This window comes from Pelecanus crispus, chromosome 17, assembly GCF_030463565.1.
Source record: "Pelecanus crispus isolate bPelCri1 chromosome 17, bPelCri1.pri, whole genome shotgun sequence".
Lineage (NCBI taxonomy): Eukaryota > Metazoa > Chordata > Aves > Pelecaniformes > Pelecanidae > Pelecanus > Pelecanus crispus.
Window position 1 is genome coordinate 7,722,293 of NC_134659.1, and position 22,502 is coordinate 7,744,794.

A 22,502-nucleotide genomic window follows, 5' to 3' on the forward strand; every position below is an offset into this window, starting at 1 on the left:
CCCCCAGTGCCAATTGGGGGGGGGGGGGGCACGACAAATCCCTGCCAGGAGCCAAAGTGCAAGGGGGGGGGGGGGGGGGGGGGCTCTGTACCCCCCTCCTGGTGCCCCCTCCCATCCTGCTGCCACCCCCCGTCCCGGTGTCCCCCCCCCGGTGTCCCCCCCCCGGTGTCCCCCCCCCCCGGTGTCCCTGGCGCGGTGGCAGGGGCGGGGGGTGCCCGCCGGGTCCCGTTAGATGGAGGTCTCCTCGCTCCTGGGGGGGGGACAGACAGATGGACGGGGGGGGGGGGGGGTGGGCACAAAGGGGGGGGGGGGGGGTAAAAAAAACAAGACAGACGGATGCGTGATCGGGGGGCGAGGCGGGTGCCAGGGTGCCCTCCGCGCCCGCAGCACCCAGCGCTCGCCCGGATGGGGGGGGGGGGGGGAGGGGGAGATGGAGGGGGTGGGGGGGGCAGGAGCCCCCCCGGCGGTTTAATGGAGAAAATTAAAAAACAGAAATCTGGGCGGGGGGGGGCGGGGGAGGAGAGAAGAGGGAGGGTTAGTGCCCGCGGGCAGGGCCCCCCGCACCCCGTCATGCCCCCCCCCCGGCCCCCGTGGGCACCCCAGCACCCAACAGGCACCCAATGGGCACCCCAGCACCCAATGGGAACTCAACCAGCACCCAATGGGCACCCAACGAGCACCCCATGGGCACCCCAATACCCAGCGGGCACTCAATGGACAGCCAACAGGCACCCAACGGGCACTGTTAGACCTGATGGGCACCCAATGGGCACCCCAGCACCCAACGCGCACCCAACGGGCACCCCAGCACCCAACGGGCACCCAATGGGCACCCCAGCACCCAATGGGCACCCAATGGGCACCCCAGAACCCAATGGGCACCCAACGAGCACCCCATGGGCACCCCAATACCCAGCGGGCACTCAATGGACAGCCAACAGGCACCCAACAGGCACTGTTAGACCTGATGGGCACCCAATGGGCACCCCAGCACCCAACGCGCACCCCAGCACCCAACGGGCACCCAATGGGCACCCCAGAACCCAATGGGCACCCAACGAGCACCCCAATACCCAGCGGGCACTCAATGGACAGCCAACGGGCACCCAACGGGCACTGTTAGACCTGATGGGCACCCAATGGGCACCCCAGCACCCAACGCGCACCCAACAGGCACCCCAGCACCCAACGCGCACCCAACGGGCACCCCAGCACCCAATGGGCACCCAATGGGCACCCCAGAACCCAATGGGCACCCAACGAGCACCCCATGGGCACCCCAATACCCAGCGGGCACTCAATGGACAGCCAACAGGCACCCAACAGGCACTGTTAGACCTGATGGGCACCCAATGGGCACCCCAGCACCCAACGCGCACCCCAGCACCCAACGGGCACCCAATGGGCACCCCAGAACCCAATGGGCACCCAACGAGCACCCCATGGGCACCCCAATACCCAGCGGGCACTCAATGGACAGCCAACGGGCACCCAACGGCACTGTTAGACCTGATGGGCACCCAATGGGCACCCCAGCACCCAACGCGCACCCAACGGGCACCCCAGCACCCAACGGGCACCCAATGGGCACCCCAGAACCCAATGGGCACCCAACGAGCACCCCATGGGCACCCCAATACCCAGCGGGCACTCAATGGACAGCCAACGGGCACCCAACGGGCACTGTTAGACCTGATGGGCACCCAACGGGCACCCTCACACCCAGTGAGCACCCAACGGGCACCCTGACACCCAAGGGGCACCCTCAACCCACTGCGCACCCCTACACCCAATGGACATCCTCAAACCCAGCGGGCACCCTTGCATGTGATGGGCATCCAAAAAGCACCCAGTGGGCACCCAGTTGGAACCTGGGCACCCAACTGGAACCCGGGCACCCTACGGAAACCCAACAGCCCCCCTTGCACCCAAGGGGTGCCCAGTGAGAACCCTGGTACCTAACAGGGGCCCAACGGGCACCCCTGCACTTGATGGGTGCCCTTGCGCCCAATGGGCACCCAACAGGAACCCTGGCACCTGATGGGTGCTCAATGGGCACTCTTGCACCCATCAGCCACCCTTGCACCTGATGAGCACCCAACAGCCACCTCAAACCCAGTGTGCACCCTGGCACCCAATGGGCACCCAAAAGTCACCCTAGCACCCAATGGGCACCCAACAGGCACCTCAAGCCCAGTGTGCAGCCTAGCACCCAATGGACACCCGAGAGGAACCCTGGCACCTGATGGGCACCCAACAACCACCCTGGCACCTGATCGTCACCCAGTGGGAACCCTGGCACCCAATTGTCACCCAATGGGAACCCTGGCACCCGATGGGCACCCAATGTGCACCCTAGAACCCAAAGGTCACCTGAGGGGAACCCTGGCACCCGATGGGCACGCAACAGCCACCCTGGCACCCAAAGGTCACCCAATGGGAACCTGGCACCCGATGGGCACCCAACAGGCACCTCAAACCCAGTGTGCACCCTAGCACCCAATGGTCACCCAAGAATCACCCTAGCACCCAATGGGCACCCAACAGCCACACTTGCACCCAATGGGCACCCAACAGACACCCTCAAACCCAATGTGTACCCTAGCACCCAATGGTCACCGAGGGGAACCCTGGCACCTGATGGGCACCCAACAGGCACCCTGGCACCTGATCGTCACCCAATGAGAACCCTGGCACCCAATGGGCACCCAATGTGCACCCTGGCACCCAATGGTCACCTGAGGGGAACCCGATGGGCACCCAACAACCACCCTGGCACCTGATCATCACCCAATGGGAACCCTGGCACCCAATGGTCACCTGAGGGGAACCCTGGCACCTGATGGGCACCCAACAACCACCCCAGCACCTGATCGTCACCCAATGGGAACCCTGGCACCCGATGGGCACCCAAGAGTCACCCTAGCACCCGATGGGCACCCAACAGGCACCCTCAAACCCAATGTGCACCTGAGAGGAACCCTGGCACCCGATGGGCACCCAACAGCCACCCTGGCACCTGATCGTCACCCAATGGGAACCCTGGCACCCAATGGGCACCCAATGGGAAGCCTGGCACCTGATGGGCACCCAATAACCACCCTGGCACCCAATGGTCACCCGAGGGGAACCCTGGCACCCGATGGGCACCCAATGTGCACCCTGGCACCCGATGGGCACCCAACAACCGCCCTGGCACCTGATCGTCACCCAATGTGCACCCTGGCACCCGATGGGCACCCAATGCGCACCCTGGCACCCAATGGGCACCCAATGCGCACCCTGGCACCCAGTGGTCACCTGAGGGGAACCCTGGCACCCGATGGGCACCCAACAGCCGCCCTGGCACCCAATGGGCACCCAATGGGAACCCTGGCACCCGATGGGCACCCAACAGCCGCCCTGGCACCCAATGGGCACCCAATGCGCACCCTGGCACCTAATGGTCACCTGAGGGGAACCCTGGCACCCGATGGGCACCCAACAACCGCCCTGGCACCTGATCGTCACCCAATGTGCACCCTGGCACCCGATGGGCACCCAATGGGAACCCTGGCACCCGATGGGCACCCAACAGCCGCCCTGGCACCTGATCGTCACCCAATGCGCACCCTGGCACCCGATGGGCACCCAATGGGAACCCTGGCACCCGATGGGCACCCAGGAACCCTGGCACCCGATGGGCACCCAACAACCGCCCTGGCACCTGATCGTCACCCAATGTGCACCCTGGCACCCGATGGGCACCCAATGGGAACCCTGGCACCCGATGGGCACCCAACAGCCGCCCTGGCACCTGATCGTCACCCAATGTGCACCCTGGCACCCGATGGGCACCCAATGTGCACCCTGGCACCCGATGGGCACCCAACAGCCGCCCTGGCACCCAATGGGCACCCAATGGGAACCCTGGCACCCAATGTGCACCCAATGCGCACCCTGGCACCCAGTGGTCACCTGAGGGGAACCCTGGCACCCGACGGGCACCCAACAGCCGCCCTGGCACCCAGCGGGCACCCGTCGGGCACTCACTCGGAGCCGGAGGAGTCCTCGTCCACGGTGCCCGCCTTGATGCTCATGGCGATGGGGGCGACGCCGCTGAGCTGCTCCTGCAGGCTCTGCCGGGGGCGGGGGGCCGCGGTGCCCCCCACCCTGCTGCCCTCGCTGCCCGAGGAGGCGGGGGGGCGGCGGGGGGGGCCCGAGGCGCTGGGTGCTGCCCCGCTCGCTGATGGGTGCCAGGCACTTCTTCTTCAGGATGCCTGCAAGGGCGGGGGGGGGGGGGGGCATCACCCAGGGTTTGGGGGTCCCCCCCAGCCTTGAGGTGCCGCCCCCCCCCCACCCGTCGACACCCGCGTGGGTGCAGGGCACCCCGTACCTTTCTGGGGGTGGGGCAGCAGCGGGGGGGGCCCTGGGGAGCCCCTCGCCGTTGAGGCGGGGGGGGTCGCCCCGGGGGGGGTCCCTCGCCCCCCGCCGGCTCCACGCGCAGGGGCTCGCTGCCCCCCGCGCCCTCGCTCTCGCTGGTCACGAACTCGCCCGGCCAGTACGGCTGGGCCGGGGGGCACCGGGCCGTCACCTGCGGGTGGGGGGCTGCTGGGACCGGAGGGCCAGGGACCCCCATGCACACTGGGGGCCCCCCATCAGCACCCTGGACATGGTGAGGGACCCCCAACCCCACTGGGTGCCCCCCATCAGCACCCTGGACATGGTGAGGGACCCCCAACCCCCACTGGGTGCCCCCCATCAGCACCCTGGACATGGTGAGGGACCCCCCAAACCCATTGGGTGCCCCCCATCGGCACCCTGGACATGGTGAGGGACCCCCCCCAACCCCCCCAACCCCACTGGGTGCCCCCCATCAGCACCCTGGACATGGTGAGGGACCCCCCAACCCCACTGGGTGCCCCCCATCAGCACCCTGGACATGGTGAGGGACCCCCCAAACCCATTGGGTGCCCCCCATCAGCACCCTGGACATGGTGAGGGACCCCCCAAACCCATTGGGTGCCCCCCCATCAGCACGCTGGACATGGTGAGGGACCCCCAACCCCACTGGGGGCCCCCCATCAGCACCCTGGACATGGTGAGGGACCCCCCCCAACCCCCCCAACCCCACTGGGTGCCCCCCATTGGCACCCTGGACATGGTGAGGGACCCCCAACCCCACTGGGTGCCCCCCACCCACATACAGACAGGGCAAGAGACCCCTCCTAACCCCACCGGGTGCCCCTCCTTGCACCCCAGAGAGAGCAAGGGACCCCCCATCCCCACTGGGTGCCCCCCCCCGGTACCCTGGACAGGGTGAGGGACCCCCCCAATCCCCACTGGGTGCCCCCCATCGGCACCCTGGACATGGTGAGGGACCCCCAACCCCACTGGGTGCCCCCCACCCACATACAGAAAAGGCAAGAGACCCCTCCTAACCCCACCGGGTGCCCCTCCTTGCACCCCAGAGAGAGCAAGGGACCCCCCCATGCCCACTGGGTGCCCCCCCCGGTACCCTGGACAGGGTGAGGGACCCCCCCCAACCCCACTGGGTGCCCCCCATCGGCACCCTGGACATGGTGAGGGACCCCCCCCAACCCCACTGGGTGCCCCCCACCCACATACAGACAGGGCAAGAGACCCCTCCCAAACCCACTGGGTGCCCCTCCTTGCACCCCAGAGAGAGCAGGGGACCCCCCATCCCCACTGGGTGCCCCCCATCAGCACCCCAGACCGGGTGAGGGACCCCCAACCCCACTGGGTGCCCCCCCACCCACATACAGACAAGGCAACAGACCCCTCCTAACCCCACCGGGTGCCCCTCCTTGCACCCCAGAGAGAGCAAGGGACCCCCCCATCCCCACTGGGTGCCCCCCCTGGTACCCTGGACATGGTGAGGGACCCCCCCAAACCCATTGGGTGCCCCCATTGGCACCCCAGACTGGGTGAGAGACCCCCCAATCCCACTGGGTGCCCCCCCACCCACATACAGACAGGGCAAGAGACCCCTCCCACCCCCAGCGGGTGCCCCCCATCGGCACCCAAACCAGGCCGAGGGACCCCCCTCCCCCGCAGCGGGTGCCCCCCGGGGTGGCGTTACCGGGGGGGCCCCGGGGGGGGCCCGGGCAGGGCGTCCCAGCCGGCGGCGGGGGTCTCGTCCTCGCTCTCGGAGGAGCGCGTGGAGCCGTAGGAGCCGCTGCCGTCGTCCTCCAGCGAGAGGTCACTGTCCGAGTCCGTGTCCTGCTCTGCTGGGGTGCCAGGGCAGGGGGTGCCAGGGCAGGGGGTGCCAGGGGGCACCACCCCCCCCTCCCCAGGAGCAGCAGCAGCACCCGGGCTGAGGCCGGGCGCGCTCGTTGCACGCGCTGGGGCCTTACCCTCGGCTTGGTCCTGGGCGTCGAGGAAAAGCCCCCCGGGCTCGGCCAGCGCCCGCTGCCCCGGGCTGCCCGCCAGCCCCGAGTCCTCCCTGCCAGGGAGGGGACACCTCACCCGCCGGCACCCGGCACCCCCCGCCACCCGGCACCCACCCCCGCCACCCTGACACCCAACCCATCGCCCTGACGCCCACCCCATCACCGACACCCACCACACCGCCCTGATGCCCACCCTGCCGCCCTGACACCCACCCCATCACCGACACCCACCACACCGCCCTGACGCCCACCCCATCGCCCTGACGCCCACCCCACTGCCCTGACGCCCACCCCATCGCCCTGACGCCCACCCCATCACCGACACCCACCCCATCGCCCTGACGCCCACCCCATCACCGACACCCACCACACCGCCCTGACGCCCACCCCATCACCGACACCCACCACACCGCCCTGATGCCCACCCCCTTCGCCCTGACGCCCACCCCATCGCCCTGACGCCCACCCCACTGCCCTGACGCCCACCCCATCACCGACACCCCACCACACCGCCCTGACGCCCACCCCATCGCCCTGACGCCCACCCCATTGCCCTGACACCCACCACACCGCCCTGACGCCCACCACACCGCCCTGACGCCCACCCCATCACCGACACCCACCCCATCACCCTGACGCCCACCCCACTGCCCTGACGCCCACCCCACCACCCTGATGCCCACCCTGCCACCCTGACGCCCACCCCATCACCGACACCCACCCCACTGCCCTGACGCCCACCCCACCACCCTGATGCCCACCCTGCCACCCTGACGCCCACCCCATCACTGACACCCACCCCACCGCCCTGACGCCCACCCCATCACCCTGATGCCCACCCTACCACCCTGACGCCCACCCCATCACCGACACCCCACCACACCGCCCTGACGCCCACCCCACCACCCTGATGCCCACCCTGCCGCCCCACCCCCATCACCGACACCCACCCCACTGCCCTGACGCCCACCCCATCACCCTGATGCCCACCCTACCACCCTGACGCCCACCCCATCACTGACACCCACCCCACCGCCCTGACGCCCACCCCCACCGCCCTGACGCCCACCCCACCACCCTGATGCCCACCCTGCCGCCCACCCCATCACCGACACCCACCCCATCACCCTGACGCCCACCCCATCACCCTGACGCCCACCCCATCACCGACACCCACCACACCGCCCTGACGCCCACCCCATCGCCCTGACGCCCACCCCACTGCCCTGACGCCCACCCCACCGCCCTGATGCCCACCCCACTGCCCTGACGCCCACCACACCGCCCTGACGCCCACCCCATCACCGACACCCCACCCCATCACCCTGACGCCCACCCCACGACCCTGACGCCCACCCCATCGCCCTGACGCCCACCCTGCCGCCCACCCCATTACCGACACCCACCCCACTGCCCTGACGCCCACCCCATCACCCTGATGCCCACCCTACCACCCTGACGCCCACCCCATCACCGACACCCACCACACCGCCCTGATGCCCACCCTGCCGCCCTGACACCCACCCCATCACCGACACCCACCACACCGCCCTGACGCCCACCCCATCGCCCTGACGCCCACCCCACTGCCCTGACGCCCACCCCCATCGCCCTGACGCCCACCCCATCACCGACACCCACCACACCGCCCTGACGCCCACCCCATCACCGACACCCCACCCCATCGCCCTGATGCCCACCCCATCGCCCTGATGCCCACCCCATCGCCCTGATGCCCACCCCACCACCCTGATGCCCACCCTGCCGCCCACCCCCATCACCGACACCCACCCCATCACCCTGACGCCCACCCCACCACCCTGACGCCCACCCCCACCACCCTGACGCCCACCCCATCACCCTGACGCCCACCACACCGCCCTGACGCCCACCCCACCGCCCTGACGCCCACCCCATCACCCTGACGCCCACCCCATCGCCCTGACGCCCACCCCACCGCCGACACCCACCCCATCGCCCTGACGCCCACCCCATCGCCCTGACGCCCACCCCACCGCCCCGACGCCCACCCCATCGCCCTGACGCCCACCCCACTGCCCACCCCAACACCCTGCCACCGTGCTCCCATGCCACCCCACCAACCCAGCACCCCACCAACCCATCAGCCCAGCACCCTGCCACCGCGCCTCTCCTCCACCCACCCCATCATCCCACCACCCCGCCACCCACCACCCTTCCACCCCCACCATGCCAACAACCCACCACCCAGCCATCTTGCCACACCGGTATCATGCCACGCTGCTGCTGTGCCGCCATGCCACCCCAGCACCCCACCAACCCGTCGCCCCATCACCCCATCACCCCACCACCCCACCAACCCGTCACCCCATCACCCCATCGCCCTACCAACCCACCACCCATTGCCCCACCAACCCACCAACCCATCACCCCATTGCCCTACCAACCCACCACCCATTGCCCCACCAACCCACCAACCCACCACCCCATCGCCCTACCAACCCACCACCCCATTGCTCCACCACCCCATTGCCCCACCAACCCACCAACCCATCACCCCATCGCCCCACCACCCCATTGCCCTACCAACCCATCACCCCACCAACCCAGGACCCCACCAACCCACCACCCCATTGCCCTACCAACCCAGCACCCCCACCATCCCATCACCCCATTGCCCCACCACCCTGCTGCCCTGCTGCCACCCCACCACCCCATCGCCCCATCACCCCATTGCCCTACCAACCCACCACCCCACCGCCCCATCACCCCCACCACCCCTTTGCCCCACCACCCCTTCGCCCCATCACCTCATTGCCCCACCACCCCACCGCCCCACCACCCATCACCCCACCACCCCATTGCCCCACCACCCCATCGCCCCACCACCCCTTGGCCCCACCAACCCACCGCCCCATTGCCCCACCAACCCATCGCCCCATCACCCCACCACCCCATCACCCTACCACCCCCACCACCCCATTGCCCCACCACCCCATCGCCCTACCAACCCCACCACCCCATTGCCCCACCAACCCACCAACCCATCACCCCATTGCCCCACCAACCCATCACCCCATCGCCCCACCACCCCATCGCCCCACCAACCCATCACCCCCATCACCCTACCAACCCATCACCCCCATTGCTTCACCACCCCATTGCCCCACCAACCCAGCACCCCATTGCCCTACCAACCCATCACCCCACCATCCCATCACCCCATCGCCCCACCACCCTGCTGCCCTGCTGCCACCCCCACCACCCCATCGCCCCATCACCCCATCACCCCACCACCCCTTCGCCCCACCACCCCCACCACCCCCATCGCCCCATCACCCCATCACCCCCATTGCCCCACCACCCCATCGCCCTACCAACCCACCACCCCATTGCCCCACCACCCCACCACCCCCATTGCCCCACCACCCCATCGCCCTACCAACCCACCACCCCCATTGCCCCACCACCCCACCAACCCATCACCCCATCGCCCTACCAACCCATCACCCCATTGCCCCACCACCCCACCGCCCCATCACCCCACCACCCCTTTGCCCCACCACCCCACTGCCCCACCACCCCATCACCCCACCACCCCACCGCCCCACCACCCCACCAACCCATCGCCCCATCACCCCATCACCCCACCACCCCATCACCCCATCGCCCCACCCAACCCACCAACCCACCACCCCATCGCCCTACCAACCCATCACCCCATTGCCGCACCACCCCACCGCCCCACCACCCCACCAACCCATCACCCCATCACCCCATCGCCCCACCAACCCACCACCCCCATCGCCCATCACCCCATCACCCCATCACCCCATCACCCCACCACCCCACCACCCCACCGCCCCACCACCCCACCAACCCATCGCCCCATCACCCCATCACCCCACCGCCCCATCACCCCATCGCCCCATCACCCCATTGCCCCATCACCCCATTGCCCACCACCCCACCGCCCCATCACCCCACCGCCCCTTCGCCCCACCACCCACCGCCCCACGCCCCCCCGCCCCCCGCCCGCGGGTGTCGCGGCGGGGCTGGTACCCGCCGCACGAAGGGGATGTAGCTGTGGTGGCTCTTGCCGGAGCGCGCGGTGCTGTGCAGGGAGCCGGTGGAGCCGCCGGCGGGTGCCGGGTACAGCCGCCCCGCCACGTAGGTGCTGTCGCAGTCGTAGGCCTGGCGCGGGGACGGGGACAGCACGGCCGTGGCGGTGGCTGCCCCTCGCCCCCCCGGCCCGCCCCGCGCCCCCCCGGCACTCACGGGGGTCAGGGTGGATTTGGTGGCCAGCGCGGGGTCGGGGCTGCGCCTGCGGGTGCAGCTGAGCCGCAGGCTCCTCCGCACCTCCTTGCTCAGCACCACGCAGAAGAGGAAGATGAGGGGGCCCTGGGGCGGAGAGGGGGGGCACGTGGCCACGGGGGGGCACGGAGGGGAGGGTGCCGGCCAGCCCCCCCCACCCCCCCACCCCACCGGCACCCCAGACAGGCCGGGGATCCCCCCATAGCTGCTGGGTGCCCCCCATCGCCACCCTGGGCCAGGCAAGAGACTCCCCATGCCCGCTGCGTGCCCCCCCCATCGGCACCCCCAAACTGGGTGAGGGACCCCCATACCCGCTGGGTGCCCCCATCAGCACCCCAGACAGGGTGAGGGACCCCCATACCCGCTGGGTGCCCCCCATCAGCACCCCAGACAGGGTGAGGGACCCCCATACCCGCTGGGTGCCCCCCATCAGCACCCCAGACAGGGTGAGGGACCCCCATACCCGCTGGGTGCCCCCATCAGCACCCCAGACAGGGTGAGGGACCCCCATACCCGCTGGGTGCCCCCATCAGCACCCCAGACAGGGTGAGGGACCCCCATACCCGCTGGGTGCCCCCATCGGCACCCCAAACTGGGTGAGGGACCCCCCATACCCGCTGGGTGCCCCCATCAACACCCCAGACAGGGTGAGGGACCCCCCATACCCGCTGGGTGCCCCCATCAGCACCCCAGACAGGGTGAGGGACCCCCATACCCGCTGGGTGCCCCCCATCAGCACCCTGAGCTGGGTGAGGGACCCCCAACCCCACTGGGTGCCCCTCCACTGGTATGGGGAGGTATAGGGGGCACGGGGAAGTAAGGGGGCACAGGGAGCTATAGGGGCATGGGGAGCTATAGGGGGCATGGGGAGCTGTAGGGGCATGGGGAGCTATAGGGGCACAGGGAGGTATGGGGGCACGGGGAGCTATAGGGGGCACGGGGAGCTATAGGGGCACAGGGAGGTATGGGGGCACGGGGAGCTATAGGGGGCACGGGGAGCTATAGGGGCATGGGGAGCTGTAGGGGCATGGGGAGGTGTAGGGGGCACAGGGAGCTATAGGGGCACGGGGAGCTATAGGGGCACGGGGAGCTATAGGGGGCACGGGGAGCTATAGGGGCACAGGGAGCTATAGGGGCACGGGGAGCTATAGGGGGCATGGGGAGCTATAGGGGCACAGGGAGGTATGGGGGCACAGGGAGCTATAGGGGCACGGGGAGCTATAGGGGCACAGGGAGGTATGGGGGCACAGGGAGCTATAGGGGCACGGGGAGCTATAGGGGCACAGGGAGGTATAGGGGCACGGGGAGGTATGGGGGCACAGGGAGCTATAGGAGCACAGGGAGCTATAGGGGCACGGGGAGCTATAGGGGCACAGGGAGCTATGGGGGGGCACAGGGAGGTATGGGGGCACAGGGAGCTATAGGGGCACAGGGAGCTATAGGGGCATGGGGAGCTATAGGGGCACAGGGAGGTATAGGGGCATGGGGAGCTATAGGGGCACAGGGAGGTATAGGGGCACAGGGAGGTATAGGGGGCACGGGGAGGTATGGGGGCACGGGGAGCTATAGGGGCACAGGGAGCTATAGGGGCATGGGGAGGTATGGGGGGCACAGGGAGGTATGGGGGCACAGGGAGCTATAGGGGGCACGGGGAGCTATAGGGGCACGGGGAGGTATAGGGGCACGGGGAGGTATAGGGGCACAGGGAGCTATAGGGGCACAGGGAGCTATGGGGGGCACAGGGAGCTATAGGGGGCACGGGGAGGTGTAGGGGGCACAGGGAGGTATGGGGGGCAGGGAAGGTACGGGGGGGGCAGGGGGGGCAAACACTGGGTGGGGGGTTCGGGGCTTTGGGGTCTCGGAGCAGCGGTGTTTGGAGTCTTGGGGTTCAGGCAGGGTCCCGGGGGGGCAGGGGCAGGGGTCTGGGGGGCAGGGTCCCGGGGGGGCAGGGTCCGGGGGTGGGGGCAGGGGGTCCCGGGGAGTAGGGTCCCTGGGCAGGGGGTCCCGGGAGGCAGGGTCTGGGGGGGCAGGGTCCCGGGGGTGGGGGCAGGGGGTCTCGGGGGTTCGGGGTCCAGGGTAGGGTCCGGGGGGGCAGGGTCCCGGGGGGGCAGGGTCCCGGGGGTGGGGGTGCCAGGGCGGGGTCCGGGGGGCAGGCCGGGGGTGCCGGGGGTAGGGGTGCCGGGGCGGGGTCCAGGGGTGCTGGGGGTGGGGGTGCCGGGGTGGGGTCTGGGGGTCAGGGGCAGGGGGTTTTAGGGGTTCGGGGGCCGGGGCAGGGTCCGGGGGGGCAGGGTCCGGGGGGGCGGGGTGCCTGGGTCCGGGGGCAGGGTCGGGGGGTGCCGGGGGCGGGGTCGGGGGGTCCCGGGGGTGCGGGTGCCGGGGCGGGGTCGGGGGTGCCGGGGCGGGGTCCGGGGGGGCAGGGTCCGGGGGTGTCGGGGGTGGGGTGCCGGGGCGGGGTCCGGGGGTCCCGGGGCGGGGTCCGGGGGTGCCGGGGCGGGGTCGGGGGTGTCGGGGGTGGGGGTGCCGGGGCGGGGTACGGGGGGTCCCGGGGCGGGGTCGGGGGTGCCGGGGTGGGGTCCGGGGGTGCTGGGGCAGGGTCCGGGGGGTCCCGGGGGTGGGGGTGCCGGGGCGTGGTCCGGAGATGGCGGGGCGGGGTCCGGGGCAGGGTCCGGGGGGTCCCGGGGGTGCCGGGGCGGGGTCCGGGGGGCAGGGTCCGGGGGGTCCCGGGGGTGCCGGGGCGGGGTCCGGGGGGCAGGGTCCGGGGGGTCCCGGGGGGTGCCGGGGCGGGGTCGGGGGGTGCTGGGGCGGGGTCCGGGGCAGGGTCCGGGGGTCCCGGGGGTGGGGGGTGCCGGGGCGGGGTCGGGGGTGCCGGGGCGGGGTCCGGGGCAGGGTCCGGGGGTCCCCGGGGGTGGGGGGTGCCGGGGCGGGGTCCGGGGTGCCGGGGCGGGGTCGGGGGTGCCGGGGCGGGGTCCGGGGCAGGGTCCGGGGGTCCCGGGGGTGGGGGGTGCCGGGGCGTGGTCCGGGGTGCCGGGGCGGGGGTCGGGGGTGCCGGGGCGGGGGTCGCTGACCTGCAGGCAGTTGGAGGCAGCGAACAGGCAGTGCAGCAGCAGGCGGTCGCTGTTGACCGAGAGCAGCGCCAGGAGCCAGCCCAGGCTGGGCAGCGCCAGCACCACCGCGGCGGTCCGGAGCCCGGGGCTGGGGGCGCGGCGTCAGCGCCTGCCCGCACCCTGCCCCCTGCCCGCACCCAGACCCCTGCCCGCACCCTGCCCCCTGCCCGCACCCAGCCCCCCTGCCCGCACCCTGCCCCCTGCCCGCACCCTGCCCCCTGCCCGCACCCAGCCCCCTGCCCGCACCCTGCCCGCACCCTGCCCCCTGCCCGCACCCTGCCCCCTGCCCGCACCCTGCCCCCTGCCCGCACCCTGCCCGCACCCTGCCCCCTGCCCGCACCCTGCCCGCACCCTGCCCCCTGCCCGCACCCTGCCCCCTGCCCGCACCCTGCCCGCACCCTGCCCCCTGCCCGCACCCTGCCCCCTGCCCGCACCCTGCCTGCACCCTCCGCACCCTGCCTGCACCCTGCCCGCACCCTGCCTGCACCCTGCCCGCACCCTGCCCGCACCCTGCCCGCACCCTGCCCGCACCCTGCCTGCACCCTGCCCGCACCCTCCGCACCCTGCCTGCACCCTGCCCGCACCCTGCCCGCACCCTGCCTGCACCCTGCCCGCACCCTGCCCGCACCCTGCCTGCACCCTGCCCGCACCCTGCCCGCACCCTGCCCGCACCCTGCCCGCACCCTGCCTGCACCCTCCGCACCCTGCCCGCACCCTGCCTGCACCCTGCCTGCACCCTGCCCGCACCCTGCCCGCCCCCTGCCCGCCCCCTGCCCGCACCCTGCCCACACCCCTGCCCGCACCCTGCCCGCCCCCTGCCCGCACCCTGCCCGCACCCTGCCCGCACCCCTGCCCGCCCCCTGCCCGCACCCTGCCTGCAACCTGCCTGCACCCTCCGCCCCCTGCCCGCACCCTGCCTGCACCCTCCGCACCCTGCCCGCACCCTGCCTGCACCCTGCCCGCACCCTCCGCACCCTGCCCGCACCCTGCCCATGGCCCCGGGCTCCCCCGTGGGCACCACGTCTGCCCTGCCACCCATGGGTGCCCCACATCCCCCGTGTGCCCCTGCCCCCCATGGGCACCCTGCGCCGTCTGTGTCCCCTGCCCCCCGTGGGCACCCCCAGCACCCCTATCCCCCCCGCTACCCACAGGTGCCCCAGCCCCCCACACCCTCCTGAATGGCCCGCACCCCCTGCCCCCCTGACTCCCATGGGTGCCCCAGCCCCCCGTGCCCCCTGCCAGCCAGGGGCACCCATGCACCCCCTGCCCCCCATGGGTGCCCCAGCACCCCCTGCCCCCCATGGGTGCTCCATGAACCCCCCGCCCCCCATGGGTGCTCCAGCCCCCAATGCTCCCCTACCACCCATGGGTGCCCCATGCACCCTGTGCCCCCCTGCCTCCCCGGGGTGCCCCAGCCCCGTTCCCCCTGCCCCCCATGTGTACCCCAGCACCCCGTGTCCCCTGCCAGCTAGAGGCACCCATGCACCCCGTGCCCCCCTGCCCCCCATGGGTGCCCCAGCACCCCCCACCCCCCATGGGTGCCCCAGCACCCCATGCCCCCCATGGGTGCCCCAGCCCCCCATGCCCTCCCGCCCCCCATGGATGCCCCAGCACCCCCTGCCCCCCATGGGTGCCCCAGCCCCCATCCCCCCCCCCGCCCCCCATGGGTGCCTCAGCACCACCCGCCCCCCATGGGTGCCCCATGAACTCCCCGTCCCCTGCCCCCCATGGGTGCCCCAGCACCCCATGCCCTCCCGCCCCCCATGGATACCCCAGCACCCCCCCGCCCCCCATGGGTGCCCCAGCCACCCATGCCCCCCATGGGTGCCCCAGCACCCCCCGCCCCCCATGGGTGCCCCAGCACCCCATGCCCTCCCGCCCCCTATGGGTGCCCCAGCCCCCCTGCCCCCCATGGGTGCCTCAGCCCCCATGCCCCCCCCGCCCCCCATGGGTGCCTCAGCACCACCTGCCCCCCATGGGTGCCCCATGAACTCCCCGTCCCCCGCCCCCCATGGGTGCCCCAGCCCCCCTGCCCCCCATGGGTGCCCCAGCCCTCATGCGCCCTATGGGTGCCCCAGCCCCCCTGCCCCCCATGGGTGCCCCAGCCACCCCTGCCCCCCATGGGTGCCCCAGCCCCCCCGCCCCCCATGGGTGCCCCAGCACCCCATGCCCTCCCGCCCCCCGTGGGTACCCCAGCACCCCCCGCCCCCCATGGGTGCCCCCGCCCCCGTCACTCACGCGGCACCCTTCTTCTCGAAGCCCTGCGGGGTGGCGCAGGTGGCCCTGGCCGCCAGCACGAGGAAGCCGATCCCGACCTGCGGGGGCGCGGGGGTGAGCGGGGCCCGGGGGGGTGGGGGGGGGGCACCCATGGGTGCCCCGGCCGCCCCGCAGCCCCATACGCACGGCCACGGCGCAGGCGATGGGCCCCGCCAGGCTCCAGACCAGGCTGTCGTGGATGGAGAGCCAGCAGAAGTCGGGGTTGCCGTAGCCCTCGGGGTCCAGCCCCACCGCCAGCCCTGCCCCACGGCACGGCTCAGGGGCGGGGCCCGGGCAGGGGGCGGGGCTGGGGCCGGGGGGCGGGGCTGAGGCGGGAGGGGCGGGGCTGAGGCGAGGAGGGGCGTGGCTAAGGCGGGAGGGGCGTGGCTAAAGCGAGAGGGGCGTGGCTAAAGCGAGAGGGGCGTGGCTAAAGCGAGAGGGGCGTGGTTAAGGCGGGAGGGGCGTGGCTAAGGCGGGAGGGGCGTGGCTAAAGCGAGAGGGGCGTGGCTAAAGCGAGAGGGGCGTGGCTAAGGCGGGAGGGGCGTGGCTAAGGCGGGAGGGGCGTGGCTAAGGCGGGAGGGGCGGGGTGGGGGAGGTGTCCTGGGTGCTCGGGGGCGGGGCTGTGCGGGGTGAGGGCGGGGCTATGACCCTGGGGGCGGGGCTATGGTGAATGAGGGCGGGGCTATAGCCTTGGGGGCGGGGCTACGCGCTTGGGGGCGGGGCCAAGCTCTTGGGGGCGGGGCTATGATCGTCGGGGCGGGGTCAGGCTCTTGGGGGCGGGGCTATGGCAGATGAGGGCGGGGCTAAGACATTGGGGCAGGGCTAGCCTCTTAGGGGCGGGGCTACAGACTTGGGGCGGGGCTATGCTCGTCGGGGCGGGGTCAGGCTCTTGGGGGCGGGGCTATGGCAGATGAGGGCGGGGCTATAGCCTCGGGGGCGGGGCTAAGACATTGGGGCAGGGCTAGCCTCTTAGGGGCGGGGCTACAGACTTGGGGCGGGGCCATGCTCTTTGGGGGCGTGGCTCTGCCCTTTGGGGGCGGGGCTACGCATGGAAATGAGGCCCCACCCCGCAACCAGGCAGGCGGGGGAGGTGAGTCGGGGGCGTGGCCAAGCCCTAGAAGGGGGCGTGGCCACCCAGCGGGGGGTTGACCCAGGTGGGGGCGGGTGGTCCGGGGAGGGGGGGGGCTCCGTGGGCGTGGCCTCACCGGTGATGAAGGCGGGCAGCCCCCAGCCCAGGACGTGGTAGAAGCGCATGGGCCCGCGGTCGACATGCCGGGGCTCGCTGCGGCGCCGGTAGAGGTGCAGCCCCTCCAGCAGCGCCCAGCCCACCGCGCTCATGTAGAGGAACTGCAGCAAGATGGCCACCACCGTGCACGCCAGCTGCGCCCCGCGCGTCACTGCCCCGCCCCACGGAGCCCCGCCCGCGCCCCCCCCCGGAGCTCCGCCCCCTGCAGCCACACCCATGAAAGCCACGCCCACGTAACCGCATGCACGACCCTTGGAGCTCCGCCCCCTCCGCAGCCACACCCCTGAAAGCCACGCCCCTCCCTGTAGCCACACCCACGTTAGCCCCACCCCACCCCATTCCCCCCACCCTGGGAGCCCCACCTCCTTTGCGAGCCACGCCCCCTTCAGGATCCCCGCCCCTTGTGTGAGGCTCCACCCCCTCTTTGAAAGCTCCACCCCTTTCGAGAGGCCCCTCCCCCTTGGGAGCCCCACCCCCTTGAAAGCCCCTCCCCCTTGGGAGCCCCACCCCCTTGAAAGCCCCACCCCTTTTGAGAGGCCCCACCCCCTTGGGAGCCCCACCCCCTTGGGAGCCCCACCCCTTTGAGAGGCCCCACCCCTTTGAGAGGCCCCACCCCCTTGAAAGCCCCACCCCCTTGAAAGCCCCACCCCCTTGAGAGGCCCCACCCCTTTCGAGAGGCCCCACCCCTTTGAGAGGCCCCACCCCTTTTGAGAGGCCCCTCCGCCCCACCCCCTTTTGAGAGGCCCCTCCCCCTCGGGAGCCCCACCCCCTTGGGAGCCCCACCCCCTTGAAAGCCCCACCCCTTTCGAGAGGCCCCACCCTTTGAGAGGCCCCCACCCCTTTTGAGAGGCCCCTCCCCCTCGGGAGCCCCACCCCCCTTGAAAGCCCCTCCCCCTCGGGAGCCCCACCCCCTTGGAGCCCCACCCCCTTGAAAGCCCCCACCCCTTTCGAGAGGCCCCACCCCCTTGAGAGCCCCACCCCTTTCGAGAGGCCCCACCCCTTTGAGAGGCCCCACCCCTTTTGAGAGGCCCCTCCCCCTCGGGAGCCCCACCCCCTTGGCCCCAAGCCACCCAGCTCCGCCCAACCCTTGGCCCTCGCCCCCGCGCTTCACCCCACCCACTTCACCCCCCCGCCCCCCCACGCCCCCCCCCCCCCACGCCCCCCCCCGGCGGTACCGGGCTGTCGGCCTGGTTGATGCCGAGCAGGAAGACGAGCTGCGCCAGGAGCAGGGCGGTGGCCCCGTGGCGCCGGATGCTGTGGCGGTTGGAGCGGGGCCCCCGCGGCCCCCCCAGCGCCAGCACGGCCAGCAGCAGCCCCGCCAGCCCCACGGCCAGCGAGGCGTAGGTCAGGGCGGCCAGCGGCAGGAGCTCCCCGCTCTGCGGCACCGCGGCCGCGTCGGCGTGCGCCCCGCCGCGCCACGCCCCGCGCCCCGCCCCGCGCCCCGCCCGCATCGCCACACACCCCGGCGGGCTTAGGCCTATGGGAAAGCGCCACCCACCTGGCGGGGCCACACCCTCTTTGGTAGCCCCCTTCCCCCTTCGGGAGCCACGCCCACCGCGCTTAGCCCCCGCCCACATGGCAGCCCCCGCCCACATTTCACACCCCCCCGCCCCCCCTTGGAGCCCTGCACATCCCGCTTAGCCCCGCCCCACGGCAGCCCCGCCCACATTTCACAGCCCCGCCCCGCCTTGGAGCCCCGCCCACCCCGCTTAGCCCCCGCCCACATGGCAGCCCCGCCCACATTTCACACCCCCCGCCCCCCCCTTGGAGCCCTGCACATCCCGCTTAGCCCCGCCCCACGGCAGCCCCGCCCACATTTCACAGCCCCGCCCCGCCTTGGAGCCCCGCCCACCCCGCTTAGCCCCGCCCACATGGCAGCCCCGCCCACATTTCACACCCCCGCCCCCCCCTTGGAGCCCCGCACATCCCGCTTAGCCCCGCCCCACGGGAGCCCCGCCCCCATTTCACAGCCCCGCCCCGCCTTGGAGCCCCGCCCACCCCGCTTAGCCCCGCCCCATGGCAGCCCCGCCCACATTTCACAGTCCCGCCCCCCCCTTGGAGCCCGGCACATCCCGCCTTAGCCCCGCCCCCTTTTAGCCCCGCCCATATTGCTCAGTCCCCGCCCTCCCTTGGAGCCCCGCCCATCCCGCTTAGCCTCGCCCCACGGGAGCCCCGCCCCCATTTCACAGCCCCGCCCCCTTGGAGCCCCGCCCCCTTTTAGCCCCGCCCATATTGCTCAGTCCCGCCCCCCCCTTGGAGCCCCGCCCATCCCGCTTAGCCCCGCCCCACGGGAGCCCCGCCCAGCTGAGCCCCGCCCCCGTTTCACAGTCCCACCCCCCGAGCCCCCGCCCATCCCGCTTAGCCCCGCCCCCTTTTAGCCCCGCCCCATGGCAGCCCCGCCCATATTGCTCAGTCCCGCCCCCCCTTGGAGCCCCGCCCACCCCGCTTAGCCCCGCCCCATGGCAGCCCCGCCCCCATTTCACAGCCCCGCCCCCCTTGGAGCCCCGCCCATCCCACTTAGCCCCGCCCACATTTCTCAGCCCCGCCCCCTTGGAGCCTCGCCCACCCCGCTTAGCCCCGCCCCACAGGAGCCCCGCCCTGTCCCTGGGTCCCCCCGTGTCCTGTGCCCCCCGTGCCCCCCCACATCCCCCGTGTCCCCCCCGTGCCCCCCCGTGCCCCCCATATCCCCCGTGCCCCCCATGTCCCCCCCATGTCCCCCCCGTGCCCCCCACATCCCCCGTGCCCCCCACATCCCCGTGCCCCCCCGTGCCCCCCACATCCCCCGTGCCCCCCACATCCCCCGTGCCCCCCCGTGTCCCCCACATCCCCCGTGCCCCCCCCGTGCCCCCCCCACATCCCCCGTGACCCCCCCATATCCCCCGTGCCCCCCGTGCCCCCCCCACATCCCCCGTGACCCCCCCATATCCCCCCGTGCCCCCCGTGCCCCCCACATCCCCCGTGCCCCCCCACATCCCCCGTGCCCCCCCACATCCCCCGTGCCCCCCCGTGCCCCCCCACATCCCCCGTGACCCCCCCATATCCCCCGTGCCCCCCGTGCCCCCCACATCCCCCGTGCCCCCCCACATCCCCCGTGCCCCCCATGTCCCCCCCGTGCCCCCCGTGTCCCCCGTGCCCCCCACGTCCCCCGTGCCCCCCCACATCCCCCGTGCCCCCCATGTCCCCCCCCGTGCCCCCCCACATCCCCCGTGCCCCCCGTGCCCCCCACATCCCCCGTGCCCCCCCGTGCCCCCGGTGCCCCCCATGCCCCCCGTGCCCCCCCCGTGCCCCCGGTGCCCCCCCGCCCCCCGTGCCCCCGCACCTCGCGGCGGGACCGGTCCATGAGCACGGCGAAGCTGCTGAGCTGGCGGCACTGGCAGCTCACGTGGCTCCGGTTGCGGAACACGACGGCGCAGCCCCCTCGCCGACCAGCCGCCCGGGACCCCCCGCCCTGCGCCGGCACCTCAGCCCCCGCACGGACCCCCCGCACCGGGACCCCCCCCCCCCACCGGGACCCCCGCCCTGCGCCGGCACCTCAGCCCCCGCACGGACCCCCGCCCACCGGGACCCCCCCCCCCACCGGGACCCCCCGCCCCGCCCGGGACACCCACCCTGCCCGGGACCCCCGCCCCACCGGGACCCCCGCCCTGCGCCGGCACCTCAGCCTCCGCACGGACCCCCGCCCCCGCAGGGACCCCCCGCCCCGCCGGACCCCCCCCCCACCGGACCCCCGCCCTGCCCGGGACCCCCGCCCTGCGCTGGCACCTCAGCCCCCGCACGAACCCCCGCCCACCGGGACCCCCCCCCCCACCGGGACCCCCGCCCTGCGCCGGCACCTCAGCCCCCGCACGGACCCCCCCCCCACCGGGACCCCCGCCCCGCCCGGGACCCCCGCCCTGCGCCGGCACCTCAGCCTCCGCACGGACCCCCGCCCCGCAGGGACCCCCGCCCCACCGGGACCCCCCGCCCCGCCCGGGATCCCCACCCTGCCCGGGGACACCCACTGGCACCCTCAGCCTCCACCCAGGACCCCCACCCCGCCCGGGACCCCCGCCCCGCAGGGACCCCTGCCCCACCCGGGACACCCACCGTGCCCGGGGACACCCACTGGCACCCTCAGCCTCCGCCCGGGACCCCCGCCCCGCCCGGGACCCCCGCCCTGCCCGGGACACCCACCCTGCGCCGGCACCTCAGCCTCCGCAGGGACCCCCGCCCCGCAGGGACCCCCCACCCCGCCCAGGACACCCCACCGTGCCCGGGGACACCCACTGGCACCCTCAGCCTCCGCCCGGGACCCCCACCCCGCCCGGGACCCCCACCCCGAAGGGACCCCCCACCCCACCCGGGACACCTGCCCTGCGTCGACACCTCAGCCTCCGCCCGGACCCCCGCCCCGCAGGGACCCCCGCCCCGCCCGGGACCCCTGCCCTGCCCGGGACACCCACTGACACCCTCAGCCTCCACCCGGGACCCCCGCCTGGGACCCCCACCCTGCCCAGGTCCCCCACCCCACCCAGGACCCCCACCCTGCCCAGAACCCCCACCGGCACCCTCAGCCACTGCTCAGGGGCACCCACCCCCCCCAGGATGCCCACAGGCACCCCACCCCTGACACCCCCCCCACCCGGGACGACCCCACCCCACCGGGACCACCCACCAGCACCCCCGTCCCCGCCCACCGCCCACCACGCCCCCGTCCCCGTGTCACCCCCCAAGGTCAAGGCCTCCGAGCACGGCCCTGTCCCCTGCCACTGCCCCCCGTGACCCCAGGGCCCTCCCCATCCCCACGACACCCACCGGGTGCCACCCACCCACCCCGCCCGCGCCGCGCCCGGGGGTCCCGCCCGGGGGTCCCGCCCGGGGTGCCCCCCACTCACAGCAGGGAGTGGTTCCAGAAGACGCAGACGGGCTTGGAGCGCTCCTGGGTCTCCAGCAGCCGGAACTGGAGGGTGAGGGGCTTGGCCAGCACCCCGCCGCGCCCGCGCCCCCCCCGGCGTGCACGCTGATGCTCACCACCGGCGTGTTGATCACCGGGCGCTTGGGCACCCTGGGGTGCGGCGGGGTCAGGGGTCCCCATGGGCACCCCCGCACCCCCGTGCCCCCACCCTTGGGTGCCCCATGGGCACCCTCCCTGTCCCCAATGTCCCACCACCCCCCTGGGCACCCTCCCACCCCCCGTGCCCCCACCCTTGGGCACCCCTTGGGCACCCTCCC

At 73.1% G+C, this 22,502-nt stretch overlaps 1 protein-coding gene across 1 annotated transcript in view; it reads right to left on the reverse strand.

Moving 5' to 3' along the window:
- Positions 1 to 228: 228 nt before the first annotated feature.
- Positions 229 to 22,502, reverse strand: part of LOC142595118 (cadherin EGF LAG seven-pass G-type receptor 2-like) — a 45,807-nt gene continuing 23,533 nt past the window's right edge. Inside the window, 18 exon segments of the mRNA XM_075722563.1 lie at positions 229 to 250; positions 4,033 to 4,182; positions 4,184 to 4,259; positions 4,376 to 4,408; positions 4,450 to 4,573; positions 6,115 to 6,230; positions 6,357 to 6,445; positions 10,438 to 10,565; positions 10,650 to 10,772; positions 13,751 to 13,877; positions 16,028 to 16,104; positions 16,193 to 16,305; positions 17,251 to 17,425; positions 18,467 to 18,667; positions 20,611 to 20,739; positions 21,866 to 21,956; positions 22,163 to 22,257; positions 22,260 to 22,335. Coding sequence (XP_075578678.1) covers positions 229 to 250; positions 4,033 to 4,182; positions 4,184 to 4,259; positions 4,376 to 4,408; positions 4,450 to 4,573; positions 6,115 to 6,230; positions 6,357 to 6,445; positions 10,438 to 10,565; positions 10,650 to 10,772; positions 13,751 to 13,877; positions 16,028 to 16,104; positions 16,193 to 16,305; positions 17,251 to 17,425; positions 18,467 to 18,667; positions 20,611 to 20,739; positions 21,866 to 21,956; positions 22,163 to 22,257; positions 22,260 to 22,335 — 1,945 coding nt within the window.